This window comes from Eumetopias jubatus, unplaced genomic scaffold (assembly GCF_037043125.1).
Source record: "Eumetopias jubatus isolate StellerSeaLion01/CBP00866 unplaced genomic scaffold, mEumJub1_p1.0 scaffold_15, whole genome shotgun sequence".
Taxonomy (NCBI): Eukaryota; Metazoa; Chordata; class Mammalia; order Carnivora; family Otariidae; genus Eumetopias; species Eumetopias jubatus.
In genome coordinates, this window is record NW_028274821.1 from 82,272,475 (window position 1) to 82,299,251 (window position 26,777).

The following is a 26,777-nucleotide window of genomic DNA, read 5'->3' on the forward strand; positions in this document are numbered from 1 at the left end:
CAGCTTGGGGCCAGGCCCAAGCAGGAGCTCAGTTACTATTATTTAGACTTGGCTGAATAGATTTCCTTGGTAAAACGAATCAGACGTGGACCTGTTCCTGAAGCCAACACAAAGGTGTCAGTTCAGGATTCTACAAACACCTCAGCTACCGGAAGGGAGAGGCCGTACCTGCCTATAAAATGGTATGAAAGTGGAGAAGGATGGTAAATTTATTTGTCACGTCGCTGTGTTAATTTTTTCCTTGTGTAACTCCGATCTTGCGTCCATATGGGAACAGCCGCTGTTTATCGGAGGCCGTGGCATCCAGGCACAGACCTGGGGACCTTGCCCTCATCCCTGCCAGGTAGAACATATCAGGCCCTCTTTATAAGTGGAAACTGAGGCTCAGGAAGGCAAGTGGCTTGCCCAAGGTCACGCAGCTCACAAGTGCGGGAGCATGGATTCTAGTTAGGTCTGTGCTGTTTTACCAAAGTCAGGCTTTCTGACCTAAGAAGAGCAATGCTATGCAAGGAGATACAATCTCACCGAGGCAAGTGTGTGAACGTGTCTAATTCTTATGGCAACCCCATGAAGTGTTGTCTCCACCTTCCAGGGGAGGAAAAATAGGTCCAGAGATACCAAGTCGCTTCCCAGGTGATCCTGGACAGTCTAGAACCCAGGGAAGAGCAGGAGGCAGGGCGAGCTCAGAATAAGAGGCAGGGGTGCAAGGGGGGGCCCCAGGGCTGGGCTGGACTGGCTAGTCGCCTGACTTTGGGTAAATTACCTAACAGAAATGTTTAAACAGTTTCATAAAACACACATAACATAAAATTTACTATTTAAACCATTTTTAAGGGTACAGTTCAGTGCTATTAAGTGCTTTTAATGCTGTTATGCAACCATGACCACCATCCACGTTCCCGGACTGAAACTCTGCGTGTTACACACTAACTCCCCATTTCCCGCCTCCCCAGCCCCTGGCAACCACCATTCTGCTTCTGGGCTCTATGAATCTGACCACTCTGGGAACCTCATGTCAGTGGAACCATACAGTATTTGTCCTTTTGTGTCCAGCTTATTTCACCCAGCATGATGTCCTCAAAGTTCATCCATGTTGTGGCAGGTGTCAGAACCTCCTTCCTTTTAAAGGCTGAGTAATACTCCATCACGTGCCTATACCACATCTGGTCCATCCCTTCTTTCGTCCGTGGACGGCCCCGTAGGCTGCTGCCACCTGTTGGCAGGTGTGAGCAGTGCGGTAGGCAAAATACAAAAAGCTTGTCGATTTCTGTCCCAAACCTGAACTTCAGCTTTGTTCCCCAACCCAGAGAAGAGATTTAACACCCACACGGTGCCTGAGCCAGACGTCGGGGAGGAGGGTAACTCCCAAACCCCATGAGTAGCGTAGTGTTGTTCCTCTGTCACCTTGGTCCACCCTCCTCTCTCCCTCCCCCCGCTGCTCCCCAGATTCCAGGCTGCCACCACCCATCACTTCAATGGTGGGTCGCCTGAATTCCAACAGCCTCATCACCAGTCTCCTTGCTTCCACCTTCCCCTGCCAACACACCTTCCATGTCATAGCCAAATGGCAGATCTGACCATGTCATCTCGTGGCCCTGAACCTGTCCCCGGCTCTCTCCCTCACTTCCTTCAAGTGTTTGTGGAAACGTCCCCTTCTCCAGCAGGCCTCCCCCGGCCACTCCGCCTACAGCTGCGACACCCACTGCTCACCAGCCCCTGAGTGCCTGCCTGGCCCCATCCTAGCCCCCGGCACCACTGCCATTTATCAGAGCGTAGATTTTACTCATTTACTTTGTTGATGTCTATCTCCGGCCCTCTTACGCCCCCACCTCCAGTAAACAAGGTCAGGTTCACAAAGGTAGCCATTTGTGATGGTTTTGTCCACTATGGGCTCCTCAGGCCTGGCACATAGTAGGCCCTCACTGAATACGGGCCGAGGGCATGAACACATGAATGACTGACTCCTGACCCCATGTAAACCCAGCCAAGACACAAGGCTCACCAGGTCCTCCCCTGGACAGTGACCCTGGGCCTTTGAACATGCCATCGCCTCTGCCTGGAATGTCACTGCCCCCACCTTGCCTGCTGGTGTGGGTGACCCCTTCACTGTGCTTCGTGACACCCTAATTTACCTCCTTTTTGAAGACTGTTTCACACTGTACAATAATTGCCTCTTTACTTGTCTGTAGCTATTTTTAAACAGCCGGCTCTGTGAGGGCAGGATAATCTCGTTCGCTCGCCGATTCTCGGGGCCACGCACTGAGACTGCTGTTGAAGCAGAGGAAAATGTCAAGGGAAAAAAGTGAGGCAGCCTCCTGCGTCTCAGCTCCTCTCCTGTGGAGCGAAGGGAAAGCCGCTCCCACAGGGCACCCAACTATAGACACGACATGTGGTACGTGTGCCTGGCACATGGCGGGCATCGCACACCCGACACGGACGCAACGGAGGGCTCGCACGCACTTGTGCAAGACCTGCTGTTTCCGCTGTTCTCGAAGCCACCAGCTGCCATCCTGAGGTCATCTGTCACCTCTGGGGCCCACACTGGTTAAGTGTGGGCCCCAGAGAGAATTCTTGCCCTAGCTGTCACGTCTTGGCAGCTTGCCTGCTGAGCAGAGGAAACCTCCACGTCCAGTTTCTTCTCAGAACCAACTGTGTTTATCACCAGCATGTTACCGAATTGAGAATGTCCAGGAATTTTGGGGAGCAGTGGTGCTGATCTCCCATTTTACACCTAAGACACGGGTTTAGAGAGGCGGACCGACTTGCTCAACGGTTACACAGCTAGTTAAGGACCTCACTTTCTCTTTCCTTATGGCAACAGTTTAATTCTATCTGGTTCACCCTATGGGACCCTAAGGTATTTGGTAGGTTAATCTAAAAGCCTCACTTGGGCTAACTTCTGACCAGTATTCTCACTATGCCGTAAGTGAAGAGAGGGGGCATGTTTCACTTCCATGGCCTGCCAACTAACAGCATCAAGTTGGATTTAGATGCTGAGAAACTCTTTTCCCGGGGACCTTGTCTGCAATTCAAACAGAAGAAATAGATGAGACTCTTGACCCTCTCACTCTATCCCTCTAGATAATTGGCCTGCCATCAATAAAGCAATTGTGATGTCCCGCCCCGGCCCCTGCCACTGTCCTTGGACAAGACCTTCCATGGAGAATACCCCTGCTTGCCTGGAAGTGTGCTCCCCTCTGTCAGGGGCACAGCTGCTCTGCTTGGGCTCCTCCCGTGGGCGAAGCAGAGGGAGAACTGGGGAGTCTGGAGCTCAGGCATTGGCAGAAGGATCAGGGAGGCAAGGAAGGGGTGGCCCGGTTGGAAGTGAACCCAGAACTCCCTCTCACTGAGACGGAGTCATCAGCCGCCACCAACAGACTCATTCACAACCTCTGGTCCCAGAGGAAATCATTAAGCCTAATTATTATTATTAGGCATAATGACTAATTAGTAAAAATAGCTACCATTTACTGAGTGCCAACTTATGCCTGGTACTTAATGCATATTATTTCTTTTTGCCTATTTTACACTTCTTTATTTTCTGTTTTCCTAATTATAAAGTCAATATATATTCATAGAAAAAAATCTTTAAAGATACCTAAAAGCAGAAAAAGGGAGGAAAATTTACTCTTTGTCTCACCACCCACCTATAGTCACTGCTAACATACTGGAGTTTTCTTTCCAGGATTTCTTCTGTCTGTCTGTTTCTCTATCCTTTTCCGTGTGTGTGCATGCATGTGTAGGTAAGATTTAACATAGTTGTGATCACACTTGCCAAAAAGTGGACTTCTAACGCCCACAATGATGCTATGATCCTTGGGTACTATCAACTCCACTTCACAGATCAGGAACCTAAGGCTCAGAGAGGGTAAGTCAATTGACCAAAGTCACACAGCAGACAAAGGGCTGGACTGGGATTCATATCAAGTCTTTCTGTGGTGGAAATCTGTCTTTCCCCCACTCTGCCCTGCTGCTTCCCATGCATTAAGGGAGAATCGGGGATAGTTTTAATTACATCTCTGCTTCTGCAACCCCATTCCTCTGCCTGTGCCCTCCGGACCACACTCTACTGAGAGATGTAGCTACAGGTGTAGGAGACACAGAAACTCCCAGCTATGTCGACTCAACTCGCCAGTACCTGACTACGGAAAGCTTTGAAAGCTGAAGCTTCGATGAAGACATTCTGTCAGAAACTGGAGGGAATCTGTGTTTTCTGTCCATATAGGTATCTGGAAAGCTGAAATCAGAAAGTACAATGAACTACTGTTTGCAAGCCGTTTTGCATGAGACAAATACAAGTAATGTCTACAGAGCCGCTGCAGGGTGGCTCAGAAGGCCTCCACCCTGGCCTGCAAAGCTGTAAAGGGCCTGGACACCACAAACACCCCCGTGGGAAGGGAGCAGTGAGCACCCAGATTCTGCCTTTCCTCAAATGGTTTGAACAAAGCCCTAGGTACCAGACCTCTTTAAGTTGGCACCAAGCGTGATAAGCAAGCGAGATAAACATGCGGCACCTCCTATGTGCCAAGCACTGGGCAGAGGATGCTAAATGAGGAAGACAGTGCCCCTGCCTCCAGGAGCTTACATCTGGGGCAGGGAGACCCCTATGGAAAGGGAGTTCCATTACCATGCAGTAAGTGCCAAGACACAGTGACAGAAACCCTTTTTGTTCAAAAGCCACCCGCTCAGATCCCTACAATCTCTAAGATGGGAGGATTCATGGCCGAGAAGAAACGCTGTGGGATAAAGGGCAGGAACTGATTAAAGCCCTTTCCCAGGGTGCTGTGTTCACCGACACAAAACAGTCAAGGCAGAGGACTAAGTCATCTATCTTATCTTTGTCTTAACTATCTTAAATTTAGGAAAAATAAGTTGTCCCTCAACATTTTTAGGATCTTTCTCCCTCGCAGTTTGAACAAGACGTCTGGAATGTGTTTCGCTCTGCTGCAGATAACATTCACCTTGAGCCTTTTTCCTGCGTGCCGTGTGTGCGCAGGTGCGCGTGCGTGTGTCTTCCACCATCTGAAGTTTCAGTCATCTCTCACCTAATAACCAGGAGTTGTTGAATCTACCGTCTGGATCCTGCCAGAGCCACAGGATGCTGTGAATGTGAACCGCTTGGAATGTTCCACCTTCCGGTAGGGGCTCAGATACAGAGGTGTTTCCTCACATCCCGCCCCCCACCCTTGCTAGTGCCAGGGGCCTCGGGCCCGCTTCCTGATTCCCGGCGCCCCATCAGCTCCCCTCACCCGGGGAGCCGCTCTCCTCTGGACACATGTCGGGCGGGAGATTGGTTCTGAAGGCCCAGGCGCCGCCCCTCAGCTCCCCAGCTCACTCACCCTCTTCGGCGCTGCCTTGCCCTTCTCCCCCACCCCTTCCTTTGTCACTGCCCCACTCCCAGACCCTACTTTTTCTAGTTGTTTCCAACAGGAGTGACTCATACTTCTCAGATGTCGGAACAGAAATGTCGTGGCTGCACTGGAAGGTATGCGGAAGGAAATCTGCAGATGCCTGAACTTCAGGGAGGGGGCCTGGAGGACCAGCAAGGACCAGCCTCCCGGACCTCAGTGCTGTGGGAGCGGGAAGGCCCCTCCTCTGTCCTTCAGGACGGAGGACAGGCATCCTAGTTGGGCTCAAGTCCCAACTCTGCTCCCTAGATGCTGTGTGATTTGGGGCAAGTCACTCAGCTCTTTTGATCCTCTGTTTTCTCATCTTTAAAAGGGGGATAATCTCCCTTGCAAGTTGTTGTGAAGATTGTGATGTTTTATATAAATATAAGTATATATATAATACGAGATTACATAGGCATATTTTTATAAATTGTTTCAAAACACTCACTTTACACACACACGTACACACACCCTACGTATAAACAGTGGCTGGCACAGGACAGTCACCAACCCCTCCGGGCTGGCTAGGTCTATGCTGCATAAATCTGTCATGATGAACAAATGCACTGGTGTAATAGAAAGTATTAGATAAATGTAAAAGTATTTAAAGAAAATGCTGAGGAGTATCTTTTTCTTCTGTGCTTTGAATGGCACAATATTTATCCTGTCATTTTCCAGCTAGGGGCTTGCTGGTTGTTCCAGCACAGCTCAGGGACACCAAATATAACGTGGCTTAAATATACAGGCCAACTTGGCTTCACACACTGAGTGCAAAAATGAAACATACATGGCTTGGAGGCCCACATTCCTCACGGAGCCATCTTCGGAAATAGCATTTTCTCTCAGAAGAAAGTACTAGCAACTAAAAATATTTCCATGTTTAATAATGACCACCAAAGGGACATCTAGAATGGCTTGTCTTTTATACATTATCACACATTTAGTTTACTGTTCTTCTGGAGGGACAGCAGACAGCTGGAGTCCCTGAGTCCTGACGCTCTGCCGGCAGGCTCAGCCCTGGCCACCTCCTGAGCCCAGCCCGGCCCTGCCTGGCAGGTGGAAGCTCAATGGTCCTCACCCCGGCATTGCTCTTTCTGCTGTCAGCCTGGAATCCTGACGCCTAAGAGGAAACTCAGACTCTAGTAGCTACTACCAACCCCATCCTTATGGAGACGGCCGATGCCATGCAGTGGGGCTTCTGGCTCAGGGCCTGTTCGGTATTCTAGGAGTTTCCCACTAGGAGGACACCCCGACCATTACCCCTGCCTGTTCAGCTGGGCCCCCCTGCCAAGTCCCTGCCTGCTTCTTCTGCCTGGGCAACAGGTCCTCATACCCGTCTGTGCTGTCTGGGTCCAGCTGTGAGTGACCTGAGCTCATGAAACCATGAGGCCACCAGTGCTTGGTTGACCATGTTGACTGGCCTAGCTTCCCATGCTCCTCCTGCCATCACGGGCCCACAGCTATGGACCCAGATGAGTCCAACTTTGGTTGGTCATGCTCTTTTGCTTTGAAAAGCTCTGCTACCGCTCTGTATCATGTTACCCTTGAACTCTGAATGTGCTGGCCTCTGCTGTGCATTCCTACCCGGCGGTCTAAGTTGTGGGGGTTCTCTCTAATATCACTGGTTTTATGTTGTAATATCATTATCTCCTTATAGAAGACACACAAAAAAATACGGAAATAAGACAACACAACTCTCAAACATAATCTCACTATCAGAAATGATCACTTTTAATATTTTGACAAACTTCCTTCTACTTCTCTTCTATGAATATAATCTGTTCACACAGTTGAAATCATACTATACACAACAGTTTTGGAGCCTACTTTCTATTTAATGTTGTGTTATAAGCACGTTGCCATATCACCAGAATTATTTATAGAAATCTTTAATGATTAAATGACTTCCCTCAGGCTAATGGCTATTTCGATTGTTTCTGATTTTTCACTACTTGGATGTACATACTTAGAGAATAAATCTTTCTCATAATTTTGGATTATATCTTTGGGATAAATTCCCAGAAGTGAAGTTTCTGAGTCAACAGGTATTAACGTTTTTAAGGCCCTTGTTCTTTAATCTGGCTTTAGTCCATGACCTTGTAAATTGCTAAACAATGAAATCATGGTTACCAGTTCAAAGCTTTTCTATCTATAATCTTTTGTTTGCCATGAAGTTAACTATTGAGATCACAATAGAATAGGATGACACATTTTTCTATTAACGTCAACACAAATGTGGGTTTAAAAATATTTCGCATAGGAGTATGTGAAACTAGAAGTAATGAGATTAAGCAATATTTTCAAGTGACCCACAGTTGCTTTCCTACTAATAAGAAATAGTCATTGAGATTTGTATCTCTAATTATTTTTAGACTCTTCTTCTCAAAGCTATGAATCTGAATCTGAGTCAGCATCCTAAACAGCCAGAACTGGAAACAGTGAGCTCTATTTTTGAGTTTCTTATGTAGAATGTGAATTTGGGATGAGCTGCTCAAAATTCATTTATGTAATAATTTTTTTTAAATAACTGTCTTCTCTGTGAACCCTCCCCTGATTTCTCCAGAAAAAATTAATCACCCTTCCTCCCATAGCTCACCACCAGTGCCTCATTTAACCACTGTCTATGGTCTTCATCATTATTTGAGTTATTTGTTCAAGTTGCTCACTGGCCGGGAGCTCCTACAAGGAACAACCCAGTGTGATTCCCAAGACTTAGCAGAAAGATCAAATACAATAGGCATGCATAAACAGGATGAGCATTCATTTTCAATTTGCCAGTAAGCATGTGGATGGTGCCTTGCTAGGAATCTCGTGTATAGGATGGATCCAAAAGGAGAAACGGAAGGAGGTCCACCACCAGCCCAGAGGCTGCCCATAGAGCAATGGTCAGAAAAAAGAGAAAAAATAGCAAAGAATGTCCATGGTTTCAAAATGAGAGAAAACATCATTATTTCACAGATTATTTATGGGTTACCCTTCTAGGTAGTGGGATGGGCTAGATGATGGAATCCAGAGAGGCATAGGTTCTTTCTGCCTTCCCAGAGCTCATGGAGAAAAATGACAGGTTTCAGTGATTCTACTAAAATGTTCTCCATGGATGAGGGAAAGGACACCTGCAAAACCAGAATAGGACAGAAGATAGTCTGGTCTTCCATTAATCAAAGGCCACCACCTTCAGTCAGTTATCTGTAAGCCATTCGAGTTTCTTCCAAGCAATGACCACGAGTCAGCCCCTGCCAAGTCTAGATCATCTGCTTGCTCATTTCCATTGGGTAGCAACCTTCAAGGATCAGTAAGTCCTTTGAAATCTGCTAAATCTTACCACAAAATTCTCTAGGAATTCTTACATATATGCTGGTTTGCCATGAAAAATGTATTACTTCTAACCAAACGGATATTTTAAAATATACATAATTAGGGGAAAATGTCTAAGGCCTAAGGATCAAGATTCATTAAGAAAAAGCCCAGAACGGTGGGGAAGCTTGGGAGGAAGCCAGCCAGGGATAAAATTCCCATGCTGCCAGTTCTTAATCCTATGACCTCGACAAAATACTTAAGCTTTCTGGGATCAGTATTCTGATCTGTAAAATAGGGATGATGATACCTATCTCCTACAGAAGAAGTGAGAGAAGAGTGTTGTCTGCACAGGTTAGGCGTGTACATCTAGGACCCAAGCATAAGGCATGTGGACTGCTTCAGGGAAAGGAGAAGAGTTCTTCTGGAGGGGAGAAGAATGAGCAGGAGGCCAGGTGTCAGCTGACTCAGATTCCAGTCCCAGATTCTCCCACCCTAGCCGCGGGACCCAGAGAATCCCATTCCCCTCTAACTTCAGTGTTCCCATCTGTAAAATGAGAAGACTGGAAAAGGTGACCTCACAGCTCCCTCCCAGTTCTGACATTTTAGCAGACGCTTTGTTTCTCTCTTCCCGGGTGTGTGAGGTGGGGGATGGTTGCTCAGCTGAGAGCACCGTGCACGCAGACATCATAACGACCCGCACTCTTACAGATCGCCTCGTCTCCAGGTTAGAGACTGCCCGCCCCGCTCACCACACAGCATCATTGGCACTGGTGAAAGATCCCACCACAGGCTGGTGTTTCATGAGCAATGAAAAGAGATCCATCTCCCATTTTGACAGTGCCGCACTGAACATTCATAAAATATTGAAGTAACTAATGAAGTCATTTTTCATTTCAATGGTGGTTTTCTCTACTTATCTCTACATGTGTTTGTCCGTCCGGTCACAGATTTCTTCAACGAGTCAGAGCGCCTATTATGGGCAACGGACATGCAGACATGTCGCTTATCTTGTAGGGGCTCGTCTCCTTGGGATGGCCATGTTCTCCCCAGGTCTTAACTCCCCTCTGTGTGGGCCTGTGTCCAAATTTCCTCTCCTTGTAAGGACACCAGTCATGAAGGATTAGGGTCCACCCTAATGACCTCATTTTAACTTGATTACCTCTATAAAGACCCTATCTCCAAATGAGATCGTATTTTGAGTTCCCACAGGTTAAGATTTCAATATACACATTTTGAGGGTGACACTATTAAGCCCCAAAAAGGGAGCCAACGTATTCATTCATTTATTTGTTCATTCATTCTTCCAACCCTAATTGAGTCCCTAACCATGTGCCAGGCATTGCACTGGGTACTGGAGATCCAAAGGCAGTCCTAGCGTGGAGGATGTCGATTTGGCAGAGGCACCACCCACAGACAGATCACTGAGTATGGTATATGTGTAAAGTACAAGGTGGGCACAGGGACAACAGGAACTCTGCTCCCCTGAGGGTTTAGGGCAGCTTCCGGAGGCTTCCATGAGGTAGCCTCGAGCTGAAAGTCTTGGCTGGTGGAAGGTAGAGAGAAAGGAATGCCTGGGTCCCATGCAGAGGACACTGCATGTGTAAATAAACAGGAGCTTGGCGGGAAGGGCACAATTCTGGAACTCTAGAGGTGGGGATGGGGCCTAGGGTGTGTGTTGGCAGCGAGAGAGGAGAGATTTAGGGTAAAGACCTGTGTGGTGATTCCCGTGCAAATACCATGTGGCAGAGAAATCTCTCCCCTGTCAGAACCCAGACACCCAACGGCTTCCTGTCTCTGTGTGGACACTGCTAAGACCTAGGTGGCAAGTGAGAAGCTCTCTCTCTCTCAGAGAAGCTCAAATCAAGATCCTAAAGTTCATGCCCTGAAGTTTCAGTGGGGAGGGCCTCTGGGGGACTCCTCCACACCTATATACTCCTCCTCTACACACACTTCTCACAACTTGGTGATCTGGTTTTCAGACCATCACGTGGCACGGTGCAGCCAGCAAATTAGAAGGGATGAGACGGGTGCCTCAGCCGTGCAATCCGCATGTACAGGGTGACGGCCTGAAGACAGAGAAGGAAGTAGAAAACCCCTTCAGAGCTCTTCAGGGGCGCCAATACTCCACAGAACAGTTTAAACCCAGTTTGCAGAACCGTCGTTCAAATAAAAAGCCAAATTTACTGAAATGTATTTAAGAAGCCAGGATTCCCAGCAAAGCTGAAAGGGTTTGGCGAGTAAAGGGTTAAACACAGACCATTTAGAAAACAAAGGACTCCAATTCCCCAGGGGTCTCCACAGCCCAGCACTGACAGGCCAGGGTGAGGCAAACTAAGTGCTCTCTCAGACTCTTGAGTTTTCTGTTGGAAGGGACTTGGTAATCACTTAGGCCAAATTCTCTCCGTTTAGGCCTAAGAAAATGAGGCTCGCTGTGGGGAGAGGATTTGCCCAGAACCACCCAACAGGAGAGGAGCAGAGCTTGAGCTGCAAGTGGCTTCTCTTGACCCTGCCTCCTGGGGGGTTAGGGAAACCCTGGGGTGAGTAGGTTTGGGGCAGCTCAGCAGAAGCAGGACCCGGGAGGGTTCCAAATGACAGAGGTGTTCTGGGCCAGTGGAGAAGAGGGCAGGGGGTCAAGTCCTGGGGTTGGGAGGACCGCTGTGGACACTCTGACAATCCTTCCCAGGGCTCAACACTCCGATTACCTCACTGGCCCCTCAGAGCCAGGCTGCAAGGTGAGCAGGGCAGAAATGATTCTCTCAGAGTGCAGACCAGGAAACCGAGGCCCGTGAGGGGAGAACTACCGTGTCCATAGGATGGAGTGTGCGGGGTCAGACCTGGACATGCGGTCTCCTAGGCTCCGCCCTGGCAACGGGCCTCCTGGGGAGAACAGTTCGTCTTGGTCTTGGCCCATGACCTTGGGCAAGTCTCATATTCTGACACTTCTCTCCTGAGGCACACTGGATATTATTTGGCCATTACTTGGGCCAAAGCATGTTACTCAGCGGCAGTGAGCAATCGACGGCCTGACTTCAGATGCTGATCCTCATCATAGATCCTTCTCATTCTGCCACTGCAGTCGAAGTCCCCATTTTCTGTGCAGCACTTTAGAAACTTCCCGGTCCCTTCACAGTTTCCTCGTCAGCTGAGCATAACAGTTTGGAAAACAGCTTCAAACCAAACACCAATTCTAGCTCTGTACAGCAGTGGTTTTTCTTGAGAACACATTTATCACTAAAACAAAGCGCTGTGGGTTTGGGAGAAAGCGATGTTTTGAGCTGTCAAGTCAGTTGGAAATGTTTGGGAAAACAATTTTTTTTTTTTTTTGAGATAATGCTGGCTTTGTAGGTAGGTACAATTTCAAATTTCTCCCCCCTTGAATTAACATGTTTTAGATTGCACAGGAAAGAACCAGGATATCTTTGATAGCCTCAAATATAATTATTGTTTTGACTACAAAGTCAACTTCACAATACTAAAAAGGCAAATCACCAAATATAACGGTGTAGTTTGCATTTCTCCGTAGTTTTAAAGGGCATATGCTGTCTGCTTTGTTAAGTGAGAGAGCAGTAGTAATCATGCAGAGATTTTTTTTCAGTGGGTAGGTAAGCTGGTTTTTCAACATTGGTACACGTTGTAGCTGGTGCATGGCTATATACCACCACACACCTATATTGGAATAAAGCCCGAGACTTTGTCGAGGGCATTCACCCCTGTTATGTCTCTGGTTCTCCGGGGGCACTGTTAGGGAAGCAGGCTAAAGATGACCAGCCAGATGGGGCATCTGAGCATTGATCCAACAAATATTTACAAGTTTCTACTCTGTGACAGGCCCTGCACTGGCAACTCAGGGCGGAATAACACAGAGGTGCTTCTGCTGCCAGGGAGCTCACGTGACGTCATGGGTGGAGGCTGGGCTCCTGATTGCCTGGGCCTCCTCATCCGGGGCATTTGCCACTCGAAGACCTGCTTCCTCTCAAATCTGCAATCCCCTTAAACTCAACAGCAAGATTTCCTTTTGGAAGAGACACCCTCTGGTCTGGACGTCCTGAACATCTTGGTGGGGTAGCTGGTACCACGTGGAACCCACAGGCCTCTATGGCCAAGCCGAGGAACCATCTGGAACACTTCAAGGCCAGATCTTCAGAGGGTGCCCCCCCCACGAAGAGACAATCCATCCTTATGATTCCTCCCCTCCCTGTCTGACAGAACCGCTCTGTTTATAATCCTCCAAATACAAACTGTCTCTCCACACCTCTCCGCCTTTGCATAAGCCATGCCTCCTACTCAGAACGCCCTTCTCTGCTCATATCCCATGCGGGCCTCCCTGTGTCATTACAGCCCAGCAGATGTCACCTCCTACAGGACACACCGCTCCCCTCTCTGCGCCGTCTCCGTACCTTGTTCGTGCTCCCACTTCGGACTGGTCGCCCTATATTGTGCTTTTCCTGTTTATACGCCCCCGTCCTCCATCTCTGAGTATCTTGAGGGTGGGGGCTGTATTTTATGATTTTCTGCGTCCTCAGCACTTAGTCTAGAATCTGACACATGGCAGATGTTCAATGACAATTTCCGAAATGAATAAATAATATTAAGCATTCATGGGGCGCCTGGGTGGCTCAGTCGGTTAAGTATCTGCCTTCGTCTCAGGTCATGATCCCAGGGTCCTGGGATCGAGCCCCGCATCGTGCTCCCTGCTCCGCGGGAGGCCTGCTTCTCCCTCTCCCACTCCCCCTGCTTGTGTTCCTTCTCTCGCTGTGTCTCTCTCAAATAAATAAATAAAAATCTTTAAAACAAAACAAAACAAAAAATATTAAGCATTCAGGAAGAGCCCAGAATGTGAGAGGAGTTCTAAGCACGAAGATTATCTTTAGCCCTCCCAAGGGTTTCTAGGAGGCAGGCATTATTCTCCTCACTTGACAGATTAGAGACCAGAAGCTTGGAGAAATTACGAGACTCGCCCAAGAGCAGAGTCAGGAAAAAAAAAAAAAAATGAGATCCAAAGCCAGGTTTGTCTGACTTCAACGCTCTTTCTACTCTGTGGATGTCCCCCAGGCGGTCTCTCCTGCAAAGTTTGATAAGGGATGCAGTGAGCCCCAACTGCTGTCCCCCCTTCTCCACTCACAGGCTCCAACCCCAACAAACAGAGGCCAAGCCAAGGAGGGTTCCCTCTGGAGGCCTGGCGCTTCCCCTTTCTGTGTATCCTAAAAACACTCTCCGCAGCACGGATCTGAAAGACAGGACTTGAAGCACCTTACTGTGGGTAATCTCGACTCTGAGTTTCATTTTTTTTTAGATCCGTCTGACTGCTTCCGAAAATGGTCAAAGACCAGATCTTACCGAGACTAATTATTTCTTTAAGATGTACAGATCCATCCGTTGGTGAAAAGAAGGCCAGGAGGCAAAGTGAAATTACATAGTACATCACTGTCCCCGGCACATTCATCTCTGCCACTCTGTCAATGTAAAAATTTACAGCAGATATTATCTCTTTGAAGGGGTTCAAGTCCTAGAAAACACAAGCTAAATTTTAAATAGAATTTTAATTTTAATGAAAGCTTCAGGGAATGCTGTTTGTGTTGCATATCTTTCATACCTGGTGATTACGTTAATTTATGCTTAATGGAAAAGGATATTTCTAATCCCCAGACAGGCTCAACATCTGTCTAGGACTGTGTTTTTGGAAGCCATAAGCTGCTTGTGATGGGTGCAATCAAGCCAGGACACTACTGGACTGACACCTGAAGGCTGTGTGTAAGGAGGACCAGGGACATTATGTCTCTGCCCAGTGCTTGTGTTGAAATCAAATCAAAGTCCCCAAGCATCTCATTCTGCCAGCCTTTAAAAATCTTGCCTCCTGCTCTTTCATGTTGTTCCCTGGACAGGCCTGGGGAAAGGAGCTGGGCTGTGGGGCTGTGGATGGAGCGTTCGCACTCAGTTGAAACTAGCAGTTCTCGATCCCCTAAGCCACCCACCTGCCGGGGCCCTGCTGGACACTCTGCACACACTACCTCATTTAGCTCTCACAACCCTGAAGGTGGTGACTATTATCCCCACTCTATGTTCGGGGAAACTAAGGCTCAAAAAGGTGAAATAGCTCACACAGGGATGCAGCTTGTAACTAACATAGTATTTGATCTTAAGACAGTCTGCTCTTGTTCTTTCTCCTAGAGTGTAGGGCAGGAGTTGAAATCTATGGCCCTTGGGTCCAAACCAACTTGCCATCTGTAAGTAAAGCTTTATTGGGACACAGCCAAGTCTACTGGATTTCACATAGCAATGACGGAATTGAGTGGATGCAACAGAGATAGTATGGTAGCAGAGCCTGAAGCATTTTCTATCAGGCACTTCAGAGGACAAGTTAGCCAACCCCTAGAATAGGGCCTATACCCTCATAAAGAAATTACCTGAGCACCTCCTATCTGCAAGGCCCGAGCTGGGGGTGGGGGGGCATGGAGTCAAAGTTGAAGACACAGTCCATGGCTTCAAGGGACTTAGTCCACAGGCAGGACCTTCAAATAAACTGGTTAAGTCCAAGTGTTTACCACCTCAGTGGCTCTCAACCTGCCCCATAACAGAGCCAGAGTTCCGATCTGCTCTCGCCCTCCCAGCAGGTCACAGGGGCACCCATGACTGGTGCCAGAGCCCTCGAGAAGACATCCACCTCTCCACACAGACTCCCAAGGGCCCACTCACATGGGAGTGTCCTCGAGTCTGAGCTGGGCTGTCAGGTGAGCACCATCCCATGGCAAGAGGATTTGCTCTTCGTGCTCCCTAAGCTTCCAGCCCTTGAATGGAGCTAAATTCCATGGAGACATGGGCAGAAGACTGGGGGTCAGGGGAGAGTCTGTGCCACCTGTGGCTCCTGGGGACCTGCTTGTGGCAAGTGTCACACGCGTCCTTGCGCCCAGATTCATCAGCTTCTACCTCTCACCTCCTCTTCTACAGGAGCTTGAAACCAGTGCCAGAGGCCCAGGACAAGAACATAGGCTACTTCATCTCTATTCCCTCCCCACCCTGTTGCTCTTCACATGACCAGAATGTCCCTCCCAGCTACCGCATAGCCAGATACTGGTGGTGGTGGTGGCGGTGGGAGGGGGCCCCCTGGTCAATGATTACACACCAGTGATTCCTGGTCATGAGATTAAGTGCTCACCCATATGGCAGGTGAGATGAGAAAAGGAAACTAAGCTGTGTGTGTGAATGTGTGAGCATGGGCGTCCATTCTTTTATGAAATCATGCTGATGGTATGAAGCTAAACCATATGAAACTACAGGTATTAGGCTATTTTGACATACAAACAGGTCAATTTCACATGGTTCAAGCTAATCGTTGATACTCGACTTTTTTTAAACACCCTTACATGGAAAAACAAAATGTTGATGACATTCTTTATGTTATTTCCACATTTTTTTTTTTTTTACATTTTATTGGTTTATAAAGTCTGAAAGTCTGGGAATTACTTATCTTATAGCAGCAGCAGCTGGCTCTAAAACACCCTCATAAAATTTGGCATTGGCTATCAAACTTTAAAAATCACCTATTCTTTGACCCAGTGGTTTTATTTCTAGAAATCTGCCTGGCAAAAATACTGGTCTGTGGGGACAAAGACACACACACCCACACACGCACACGCACACGTACAGGGGTTCCTGGCAGGACTGTTGGAAATATGGGAAAGTGGAAATAACATAAGTGTCCATCATCGGGGGATTGGTTATAAAAAGTATGATAAGGCCTCAAACTGGAATAACAGTCAGGCCATAGAAACAATGTCTAGATCTGGATCTACTCATATAGAAGGCTGTCTTTGCCATACTGATAAGTAAAAACAGCAAGTCATAGAACACCAGATGTGTAGTAAAGCACCTAGTATGATTCCATCTTTATAAAAATTACAGTAACAAAATGAATTCACTTCTCCTTGGAGGTTTGAAAATCACAAAAAAAGTGTTTGAAAGGATAAAAGCAAATTGTTTATAGCAGTTGTCACTGGAAAGTGGGGTCGAGATTGAGGGAGAAAGTGGGAAGGTTTGACTTTTCAATGTATATACTTTATATATTGTTTGAATTATTTATAAGTAAGATGTATTGCTACTTTTATAACTTTTTTAAATTTTATTTTTAAGAAATCTCTCCACCCAATGTGGGGCTTGAACTCACAACCCCAAGATCGAAAGTCACATGCTCTACCAACTGAGCCAGCCAGGTGCCCCATACTTTTATAATTTTTAAACAAACAAATAATAATAATAATAATAATAATAATAATAATAATAAAATCCTGGCTATACAGCAGTTATGCCAAGCAGAATGAAAGAGAATACAGAAAAAGGAAAAATTCATTTTGATTTGGGAGTTCAGAGAGAGACTTCGAAGGAAGTGCTTTTTGAGCTGAGCCTGAAAAGTGGCGAGCAGTGAGAACGGAAGGAGTGAGGGCCAGCTGATGGACTCATGAGCCCGTGTGAACCCTGAGTGTGGCCAGTCAGGTTAGAGTTTGATCGTAGCTGATGACCATCACATGGCTGGAGACACTGTTAGGGCATGTGATCTCTGGTTATTTATTTTTTATATTTTATATTTATTCAGACACACTGAATTTTTCACAGGTAAGTGTCTCTTCCTTGGAACGGGGGCAGATTGATTTCGGGTTGGGAGCCTGTGGCGGACCTGACTGGTGGCTCATCCAAGCTTCATTTCCTCTCTTCCCTCTTCCCCCCAGAACTCCCATTCTGTTGAGGTACCCATGCCCTTCCTCAAGGCTGCGTGCTACAGGGAGGCTGGCCCCAGCCCAAGGCCCAGCTGCAGGGGTGAGTTCTGCTGGATCTAGGCCAGTGGAGGAGAGCCTGCTGTCCTCGACAATACTGGTTCCGGTTTGGGACTGGGACCCACTTCCGGCTAATATGATGTGCTGGGACATCTGAGGGCTTCTGAGAGAGGTTTCTTCACTCTTCAAAGATACATGAGGAGGGTTGGACCCCTTTCCTGCCTCAAGAGGCTGCTATTTTTAGATACAACACCTGAAACTGCCCTGGCCATCCCTGGGCCAGGAGGGGAACGAACCCGAGGGCAAAGCCACTGTGCTGAGGTTGGAAGAACAAAAGGCTGGAAAGAACGTGGGTGCTCGGCAATGTCATCGAGTCACTACATTTTAGCTTTTCATGTCTTTTTTATGGGAAATGACACATTTCCTTATAACTTATGCCAAATGAAGTTGGGCTTTTCAGGTACCTGTAGCCAAAAGCCTTTCAGCAAATTCAAAATCATTCTTTCCAGTGACAGGATTCAATCATATGTTTATTCAAACAAATACTTCCTACTGTGCACCAGATGTCAATTTTATTTTATACTTACCTTTAAAATCCACTAAATTGATGGTTGCACAACATTGTGAATATACTTAATGGCAGGAAACTGTATGCTTTAAAATCATTAAAATGGTAAATTTTATGTTTGGTCTATTTTTCCACAATAAAAAAAGAAAGAAAGGTAATCCGTGGCACCCACTGAAGTGAGCATGAGTCAGGGGCAAGAATGAGTATAATCTCTAAGTTTTAACGTTCTCATTGCTCTATAGGAAATAAATTGCACTTAAAAAATCCACAAGGATTAAGTTCTGCCCATATAATGGAATAATATGGGGCCGTTAAAAAGACAAGCATGCACTTCTACTTTTGGCCGTGATAGAGTGACCGCAAACTTCTACTCCTGCCCTGAACAACTAGAAAACTTGGCAAATTTTTTGAGGAAAGTGTTTTTAAGGACTGGACAACCGGCAGTGCAGCCGTGAACAAAGAGAAACGTGAGATGAGCCCCAGCTTTCCTACGGGGCACTTTACAGACCCTGGGCCAGGGATGGGAGAGCTGCAGACTCTGAGCTATGGAAGCAGAGACCAGCATTCAGGGAGCTGAGGCGTCCAGAACGCAGGGAGCAGGTAACTGGAGAGGGGCAAGCCTGTGGATGGGGCTTGGTGGGGGGCACGCCTCAATCCTTGGTTGAGGGTTCAATGTGCAGGCGAGATTCCGTGAGGTCTAACGATGTGGCCACCACGGGGCAGAGCATGGACCAGAGGTCACAGAGTGATGGGAAATAGCAGAATGAGAATGGGGAGATTCTGGGCTGCTAGAACATACGGCCCATGAGGGCAGCAGCTGTCATCTGTGTTCGTGCCTGATGTATCCCCAGACTCCAAATAATGCATACATGCGGTACATGTTTAATGCTTATTTGTTGAATGAATGAACGAATGAATGAATAAAAGAAAGCTGCCCCCGGTCTGGGTCTAGGGCAAATGGCATCAACAACAATACTGGGGCCGTCCAAGGAGCTCAGATGGGGGGAGGGACCTGGCTCTAGAGACTCCATGGCCAGGCCACTTGGGAGCAGAGAGTCATCTGTGACAATTTATAGGATGCGCTCATTCATTCACTCATTTAATTTCTTCTATTACCCATCTTGTTCTCCAGAAAGGATACGTGAAATAATAGTCACACACTGGAAATAACCCATCAATTATAGAACATAGAAATAAATCACTGTACAGTCACAAAATATAATTCCATACAACAAGGAAAATCAATGAATTCCTGCTACATGTAAAAACAGAGAGGAATGTCACCAATGTAATGTGAAGTGAGAGAAGTCAGCTACAAAAGAATATATATTGTCTGGCTATATTTATATGTAAAGTTCAAAAACAGGCAGAAAAAAAAAAGCATAGTGTTAGAAATCAGGATGGTGGTTACACGTGGTGAGGAGGCAGTGGGTAGGGATTGGAAGGGGTCTGTGGGAATGCTCGGGTTCTGGTAATGTTCCATTTCTTGTCCTGGATTTGGTTACCCCGGTGTGTTCCCTTTATGACAGTTCATTGAGCAGTACACTTACAAATCATGTACTTTTCTCTGTGAAAGGTGTATGTCAGTTAAACTGGGATATTTTGCAAAAATCAGAAGTTAGACTGAGTCATGGAGAAAATGGTACCCAGTTTAATTATAAATTTAAGAGTATCCATTTTTAATAAAATCAGTATCAGACAACTTTAAAGATGGCAATATAACTTTAAGAGTTATATATTGCCTTTTAAAAGACTTTAAAATACTTTTAAATGTTGTGGGTTTTTTATTGTGTTAAAATACACATAACATAACATTTACCATCTTAATAATTTTTAAGTGTACTGTTCAGTGGTATTAAATATTCACCCTGTTGTGCAACCATCCCCACCATCCATCCCGGTAACCCTTTCCTCTTGTAAATCTGAACTCTATATCCATTAAACGGGAACTCCCCCTTCCCCTGCCCCGCCCTCCTCCCCAGCCCCTGGCAAGAACCATTCTACTTTCTGTCTTCATGATGTTGACTACTCCAAGTACCTTATATAAGTGGAATTATATAGGACAGTATTTGTCCATTTGTGACTGGCTTATTTCACTTAGTATGATGACCTCAAGTTTCATCCATGTGGTAGCGTGTTGCAGAATTTCCTTCCTTCTTAAGGCCAAATAATATTCCATTACAGAAATATACCACAGTTTGGTAATCTGTTCATCAGCTGATGGACACTGGGGTTGCTTGATCCCTTTGAAATACTTCAAAATACTGTTTTTTAAAAACTTTTTTAAAAAAGATTTTACTTATTACTTATTTGAGAGAGAGAGAGAGAGAGAGCATGTGAGAGAGAGCACATGCAAACGTGAGTGGGGAGGAGCCGAGGGGGAGGGAGTGGGAAAGGGAGAAAGAATCAGACTCTACGCTGAGTGTGGAGCCTGGTGTGGAGCCCCACAATCGATCACCACTACAAGAGCATGACCAGAGCCAAAGTAAGAGTCAGCGGCTTAACCAACTGAGCCACGCAGGAGCCCCTAAAGGACTGGTTTTTAAAAAAGAAACACATACATGTTCTTTTTTAAAAAGTATATGAAGTGGTTTACATCACAAATTTGGCTCCAGGCTTCCTGGTAGCCAAAGGAAAGAGAAACAGAAAAGTTGAAAGATTTACTTTGACAACAAGCTGTTACAATACAGAAGCTATACCAGTTGCTCAGGGAGAAGCCCGGCTATTCCTGGAGCCGATGCTGGAGAGAGATCTCCTCTGTGGTGAGACAGCTAGTGATTAGTGCATGATGTCCTCAGCCACATCCTAACAATGATGCTAATGGGGATGTGGATGCTAACACTTCACTACTAGGTAACTATTTGTCAAGCACTGCTTTAGGTTCTTTACATATACAACGCATATTTAAAATCAGTGTTTCTTATGATGTCTCCCACCACAGGGGGAGCACCAAGGAAGAGTCAGGAAAGGTAGCTGGAATAATGTCTACAAGAGCAAACCTCTGTGTTGGTTTGGCTTGATCCAACCATCTAGACCAGATGGATTCCATATCCTCTCAGTAAACTATGATGGATGCCACCAGGCAGCACATCCCTGAGAAGTAGAGAGCTTATCTTGCAGATTTAGACCCAAGCTGTTTTCTTTGGTAGTCAATCAAACCAAAGGTGGGGTTGAAATCCTTTTCTTTCACATCAGTACCTAACAAGACTTGAGCCGGAATAGATGGCCTCCCCATCCCCACAGGAGTGGGCCAAGGAGGATCTGCGGCCAAGACCGAGATTTCTCTCTGGAAACTGTTGTATGTCAGCACTAACACAAAGACCAGCAGCAAAAGCGTAGCCCCCGCAAGTTTATGCCACCCCATGTGACTGGTCATTTCAGTCTCGCAAAGGATCTGAACGTGAGCAGCCCCATCATAGGAGAGGAACTGTTCTCAAAGAGGGAGGAAGACCCCTACCCACTACAGAGAGCCAAGGACCCCTTTGCCTGGACCCCTCTGCCTGGGGAAGGTAAGGAGAGAAAGGGCATCCAGTTAATATGTGAACAGCCTGGAAGGCATCCTTCTGCTTTGAATTGCTTTGACTTCTGCCAACAAATTTCTAACAATCATAAAATATTATCTCTTTGTTGTTAACTGAGGGGTTTCCACAAAGGATAAGTTAAGAGAGGCTAATTTGTCTTTAGTTGTTTACTCACCCAAATATCTGCTGACCAATGGAAGAGTGAGGTCCTTGTGAAAGACCCTTGCTGGCGATATGCAAAAAAAGTTAAATCAGGTGTACAGCTTCCCCTCAGGGGGTTGAGTCTAATTCACTGGTTCCTTCTCTCATTGACTCAACAAACATTCGTTTCACACTTTTTTGTGCCAAGATCTATTTATATTCCAAGGGAGGTTGGATCACGTGCCAGGCAGAGACACAACCAACTGTCCTAAGGGAGTTTAGATGAAAGCATAACTAATCGGAGAGGGGTGTGATCAGAGAGAAGTTCAAGGAGGAGGTGACGCCAGAGTGGGAACTCCAAGGATCAGTAAGATTTGTTTCACAAAAGACGAGGATGCCTCCAAGTAACAGTCCCCCACCCCGTACCTTTCAGTTACCCCTGGACTGATTTACACACACCCTTTTAGAAGCACAGCTGGTGTGTAAACTAAGGCTCAGCAATCCCTCCCCAGGCCTGAGTCCCCCTCGGGAGACATTCTGGCACCTGCTGATTTATTTCCGTGTACTTTTTCAACACCTTGAGAATTTCAGCTTTAGCAATCGCAATTATGAGACGCTCCAACCGGGGGTGGTCAGACCAAGAGGGAACAGGGGATCCAGCAGAGAGAGTGGAAGCCAAGCAGATGGCCGGGAAGGGTAGGGAGTCCTGTGGCCAGACAGAGGGAAGGCATCCTAAACTTCAGATGCTCAGGGCTGCCTCCTCAGTTAGGAGGAAGGAGAGCTGAGAAATGTTATCAGAGGGGCTGCTCACAAGCGCTGCCTCTGAGCCCCCGGAAGAACCTGGTGAGCCTGACATAGTCATCACAGACTAAGCCCTTTTCATCGGTTTCAAGGATTATGAAATAACATCTTTAAGGAGCTTAGCACGCTGCCTGGCAAACAGCACTTTACACCTCAGCCGCTGCTACTGCTGGTGTCCTTCCATTTCCCCCTCCCCGCCGCCAAGGAAATTGTAGGGACAGAAGCCACTCCGACTGGGAACCATCCGGGTAGGAACGACCGTCTATCTATGCTGAACCATTTCCTGCTAACTCTTAGGAAACAGCCTCTAGACTCGCCATTTCTGCTGAGATCCCTGAGTACTTCATCAGATTTTTATCCTTCTCCGTTTTCATGGTATTGGTACTGTTTCAAAAAATGTGATAGAAATTATGTTGTTGTCTCGCAACTCCCACGCCTTTACGTGCATTCACGCTTATCATCCGGGACCCTGGAGCCTCGTCATCACAGGTGTCACTGTGGGATTTTTAATTCAGTATTTCTCACTGGAGGCCCCGGGAAGGGATTCCTGGGGCCCAGGAGCCCTCAAGTTTGCAAATGCTACGATCAACTGGTGACCACCAGGCAGCAAGCTGACCTGGGACCAGAGGAGACAGAAAGCCCACAGTGACATTCCAGGTCCCCTGGAGTCAGTAGAAAGACCTCGTCTGCTGACAAATTTGAGGCTCACTTAGCCTAGAATGGATTTGTTTTCTCTCTCAGGAGAAGTGAGCCTGATTCTGGAAGCCCTCTGGCAGCCTCTGGCCATCGCTGCCGTCCCCTGTGACAGTGAGGGGGGGGAAGGTCCACCCTGGGATTGGCTGGGAGAGGACCACCCCTGAAATCAGCACCTTAGATAGGTTCCCATCACCCTCTACCATGGGTGTGTGCTTGTCCAGGGGGGACTGTACTCACCTCTGCCTAGCCACATCCAAGTCAGTGTTTTTGGGGTCCAGGGCAAAGGGTCAACATCGGTACTGAGTGTGCGTATGGATGTGTGTGTGTATGTGTGTATGTGTGTGTGTAACAAACCTCAAAATCCCAATGGTCAGATGGACAAGGGATATAGGTAGATAATTTCCCAGTCCCATAAAATAAAATACAAATAGTAAACATAAACGTTTTTCTGGAAACGTGTTGATGCCCATTAATAACCAAAGACACGCACGTTTTAAAACCATCTTAAACCCCCTAAATTGGCAACTAGTTTTGTAAAGGCAGGCTGCAAGGCTTTGCAGGGTATGAGCTCACACAGACGTGAATGGCGACAAAGATGGCAGTTACAACCCTTTGGAAAAGCAAAATGGCCCTTTGCAACAAGATCTTTATAAAGATAAGCATCCCTTCGACTCGGTAATTCCAGAGCGGGGTTTTATTTAGAGAAGAACAAAACTGAACACTACATAAATGTCCAATGATGGGGGTAAATTACAGTACAACTGCACCCTAGGATATTCTCTCTGCACTAAGAACGATCATGAGGACTGCATAGCAATGTGGGGGAGAGTTTAGGCCATAGAGTCACTTACAAACCAGCAGCACTCAAATCTTGTACATGACAAGAAAACATTAAAGGCACATCTGCAAGTAGACAGAGTCTAGAGAAGCACTAACTTTGTTGGTAGACGGTGGGGTTGGAAGTCTTTTCCTTTTTTTTTTCCTTTTTTTCAGAATTTTGTTTTTTAGCAACCCCCACCCTCTGCTCTTTTTAATGCTTTAGTTTTGTTCAAAACTGCAAAGGGCATCATTTGGAAACAGGTGAAATCAACACTTTCGGAGACATCCCCTGGGCCAGGCATCATTCCAGGGGCTTTAAGACAGTATTCACCTTTCAATACTCCCAACGGCCCTTGATGTCAGGCGCCTCATTTTATAGGTGCAGTAACTGGGGTTCGGTGAGAGTTAGTGGTTCTCCCTGCTCACGGGGCTAACAGAATTACCAGGGCTCCACCTCTCTCATGCTCCCAGGAGTTGACCCAGGGCCTGGCACAGAGTCGGTGCTCAGGGCGTAGTGACGCTGTTGAGTTGGACCCTAGAATGTTTCCATCCTTCCCAGCCCAGTAATGGTGCACAAGGCAGAGAGAGGCAAGGCCCGGGCTTTTCCCCATTTCCTGGGTTCTCAAGACTGCATCATGCTGTGTGCTGGCTTGTTTGTTTTAATCATAAAGTAAACTCGGAGTTAGAAGATGTTGACAAGGCTTTCAGAGGAAAATGAGAAAGGCCTGGCAAAGAAAGACACAGGGAAGGGGCAGGTGAGGGTTCTGTGGATGGAGATGAGAAGTTTAAAAATGAAACAGGAGAGGACAGGGAGAGAGAATAGCTTTAGGGAGAGCCCTGATGAAAAGGCAGAGGTCAGAGTGAAATTGGGCACTTCCCAGAAAGAGGAGAAAAAAAACAGGCCCAAGCAATTTCCTGCAGAAATGCCTGTGGGGATAACAAGCATTTTTTTTTTTTTTTTTTTAACCTGAGCAAAATCATCAAGCCGAGCTACTTTTATCAACTAAAATTCGTTCCGGAGATTTCCTCCAGCTCGTGAGAGACATTTTAACTCTCCTGGAGACAGTCATTTGTCACAAGGGGCTGGAAGCTAACCAAAATGTCTGTGAGCAAGTCTGAGGGTTCTATATAATAAAACAAATGGCAAGGTATTGATTTTGTTTCTTTTCAACCTGTTTTAATCCAACTATATGGTCTTATTACAAGAATTTTCTCATCACGACAAGAAGAACAGGCTCAGCTGAAGAAGAGAAGCAGGACAGAGGCAAGTCGCTCTTCATTTCTCCTCAGAAAGGCTCTTTTTATAGATTTCTAATATCTCCAGCAGAGTTTCAGTCTCAATCTTCCACCATGACATTTCTGAAGGAAAGACCAAGGTGCTGAAGAACATGACAAACAGAAGATGTGTGGTTTTTTCCCAAGGCTGAAGCTTAGAAAAACAAAATTAAAAACCCAGAGAAAGTGACGCCATGTTAGTTAGTGTTTGTTGGCTCCTCAGAGCCCACAGGCCAAGTCCCAGGCTCCAGGATCCCAGGACGGGGGACAAGGCCTCCTACTGCCTGGCTCCATCGACCTTGCCAGCCTTCTGGCCCCACTACCTGCCCCATGCCCTGATGATTCTCCTCACCACGTTCTGGGCCAGGAACGGCGTCTGCTCAGGGCTGGCTTGTGGAACGACCGAATGGATGTGGAATGACTGAATAGATGGCAGCAAGCCACTCCCCTCCGGCAACCTCACCCTTGTTGAAGAGCCTCACCCATTAGGAGAAGGGAGCCTGGCACCAAGGGCCTCTAATCTCAGGATGAAAGGCACAGGCCGACTCTTGAGGAGGTAAGGCCTTCATCTTCCTTCACATTTTTCTTGTGCCACGGAAGCTCTGAAAATCCTGTCGTATCAATCTCTTCCCAGGTCTGTGTTCCTCTCACCAGTTTACCCTTGTGAAGGCTCTGAGGTTATTTTGTCTCTTGAGGGTTTTTTTAATCTTTAGAGCCATAAGGGGATCCTGACACACTTTGAAGTTCCCCTTCACACACGCCCGCCAGGAAGTAGCCACGATTTTTTACATGTGAACAGTCTCTGCTTCAGAGGGGCCCAGGTCTGGCCTGGGCAGGCCCTGCACGGCCCATGTCACGTTCCCAACACAAGGCGCTGGGACGCAGGGCCCTGGCCCTTCCAGCTCTGCACAGGGCCTCCTGGTCTCTGCTGGCCCCTGCCTTATTTAGAACCCCAAAACAACTCCTCTCTCCTCTGTTTAGAGCCACACAGCCCATGAAGGGCTTATTCACATTCATTGATTCCTTTTATTCTCAGGTGAACGTGTGATGGTAATAACATCCAGTGCCTACTGTGCATTGGGCAGGTGCCAAGCACTGGGCCATGGATGTCACAGGTAGGAGCCCCCACCCAGCCCCCCACGGCCTCTTCTCACCCTGTGGCCCAGGCTGGGAATCCACGAACTGGGGAGGAGCAGCTCGTACCAGGTGTCAGAGCTGATCAGTGGCAGAGCAGGGGTCGAGGTCCAATCCTCCGGCAACAGACTGTCTCTTCTCTTCCCAGGTCACCCTGTTGCCTCGTCCCCCTTCAGTGGTTCTTCCTCCTCAGGGCTGGAGCAGGAGCTTTTGCACCCGACAGACTTGGCTTTGGGTCCCACTGCTGAGGCTGTATTTAGACCCACTCCCCCAAGTCCCTCAGCCTCAGACTCCTCAACATCACACGGAGGGAATAACAGCACCTCACCCTACAGCGCTGTTGTCAAAATTAATTGAAGTGGCGCCGATA

The 26,777-nt window shown here is 47.1% G+C and overlaps 1 protein-coding gene across 2 annotated transcripts in view; it reads right to left on the reverse strand.

Moving 5' to 3' along the window:
* The window catches only part of TTLL11 (tubulin tyrosine ligase like 11), a 222,178-nt gene that overhangs the window by 56,594 nt on the left and 138,807 nt on the right, over window positions 1-26,777 (reverse strand). Inside the window, exon 7 of one of the 2 annotated variants that reach the window (XM_088019260.1) lies at window positions 4,139-4,237. The exons of the other annotated variant lie outside the window; for it this stretch is intronic. Coding sequence (XP_087875386.1) covers window positions 4,139-4,237 — 99 coding nt within the window. The remainder of the gene's footprint in view (window positions 1-4,138; window positions 4,238-26,777) is intronic. 2 annotated transcript variants of the gene reach the window in all.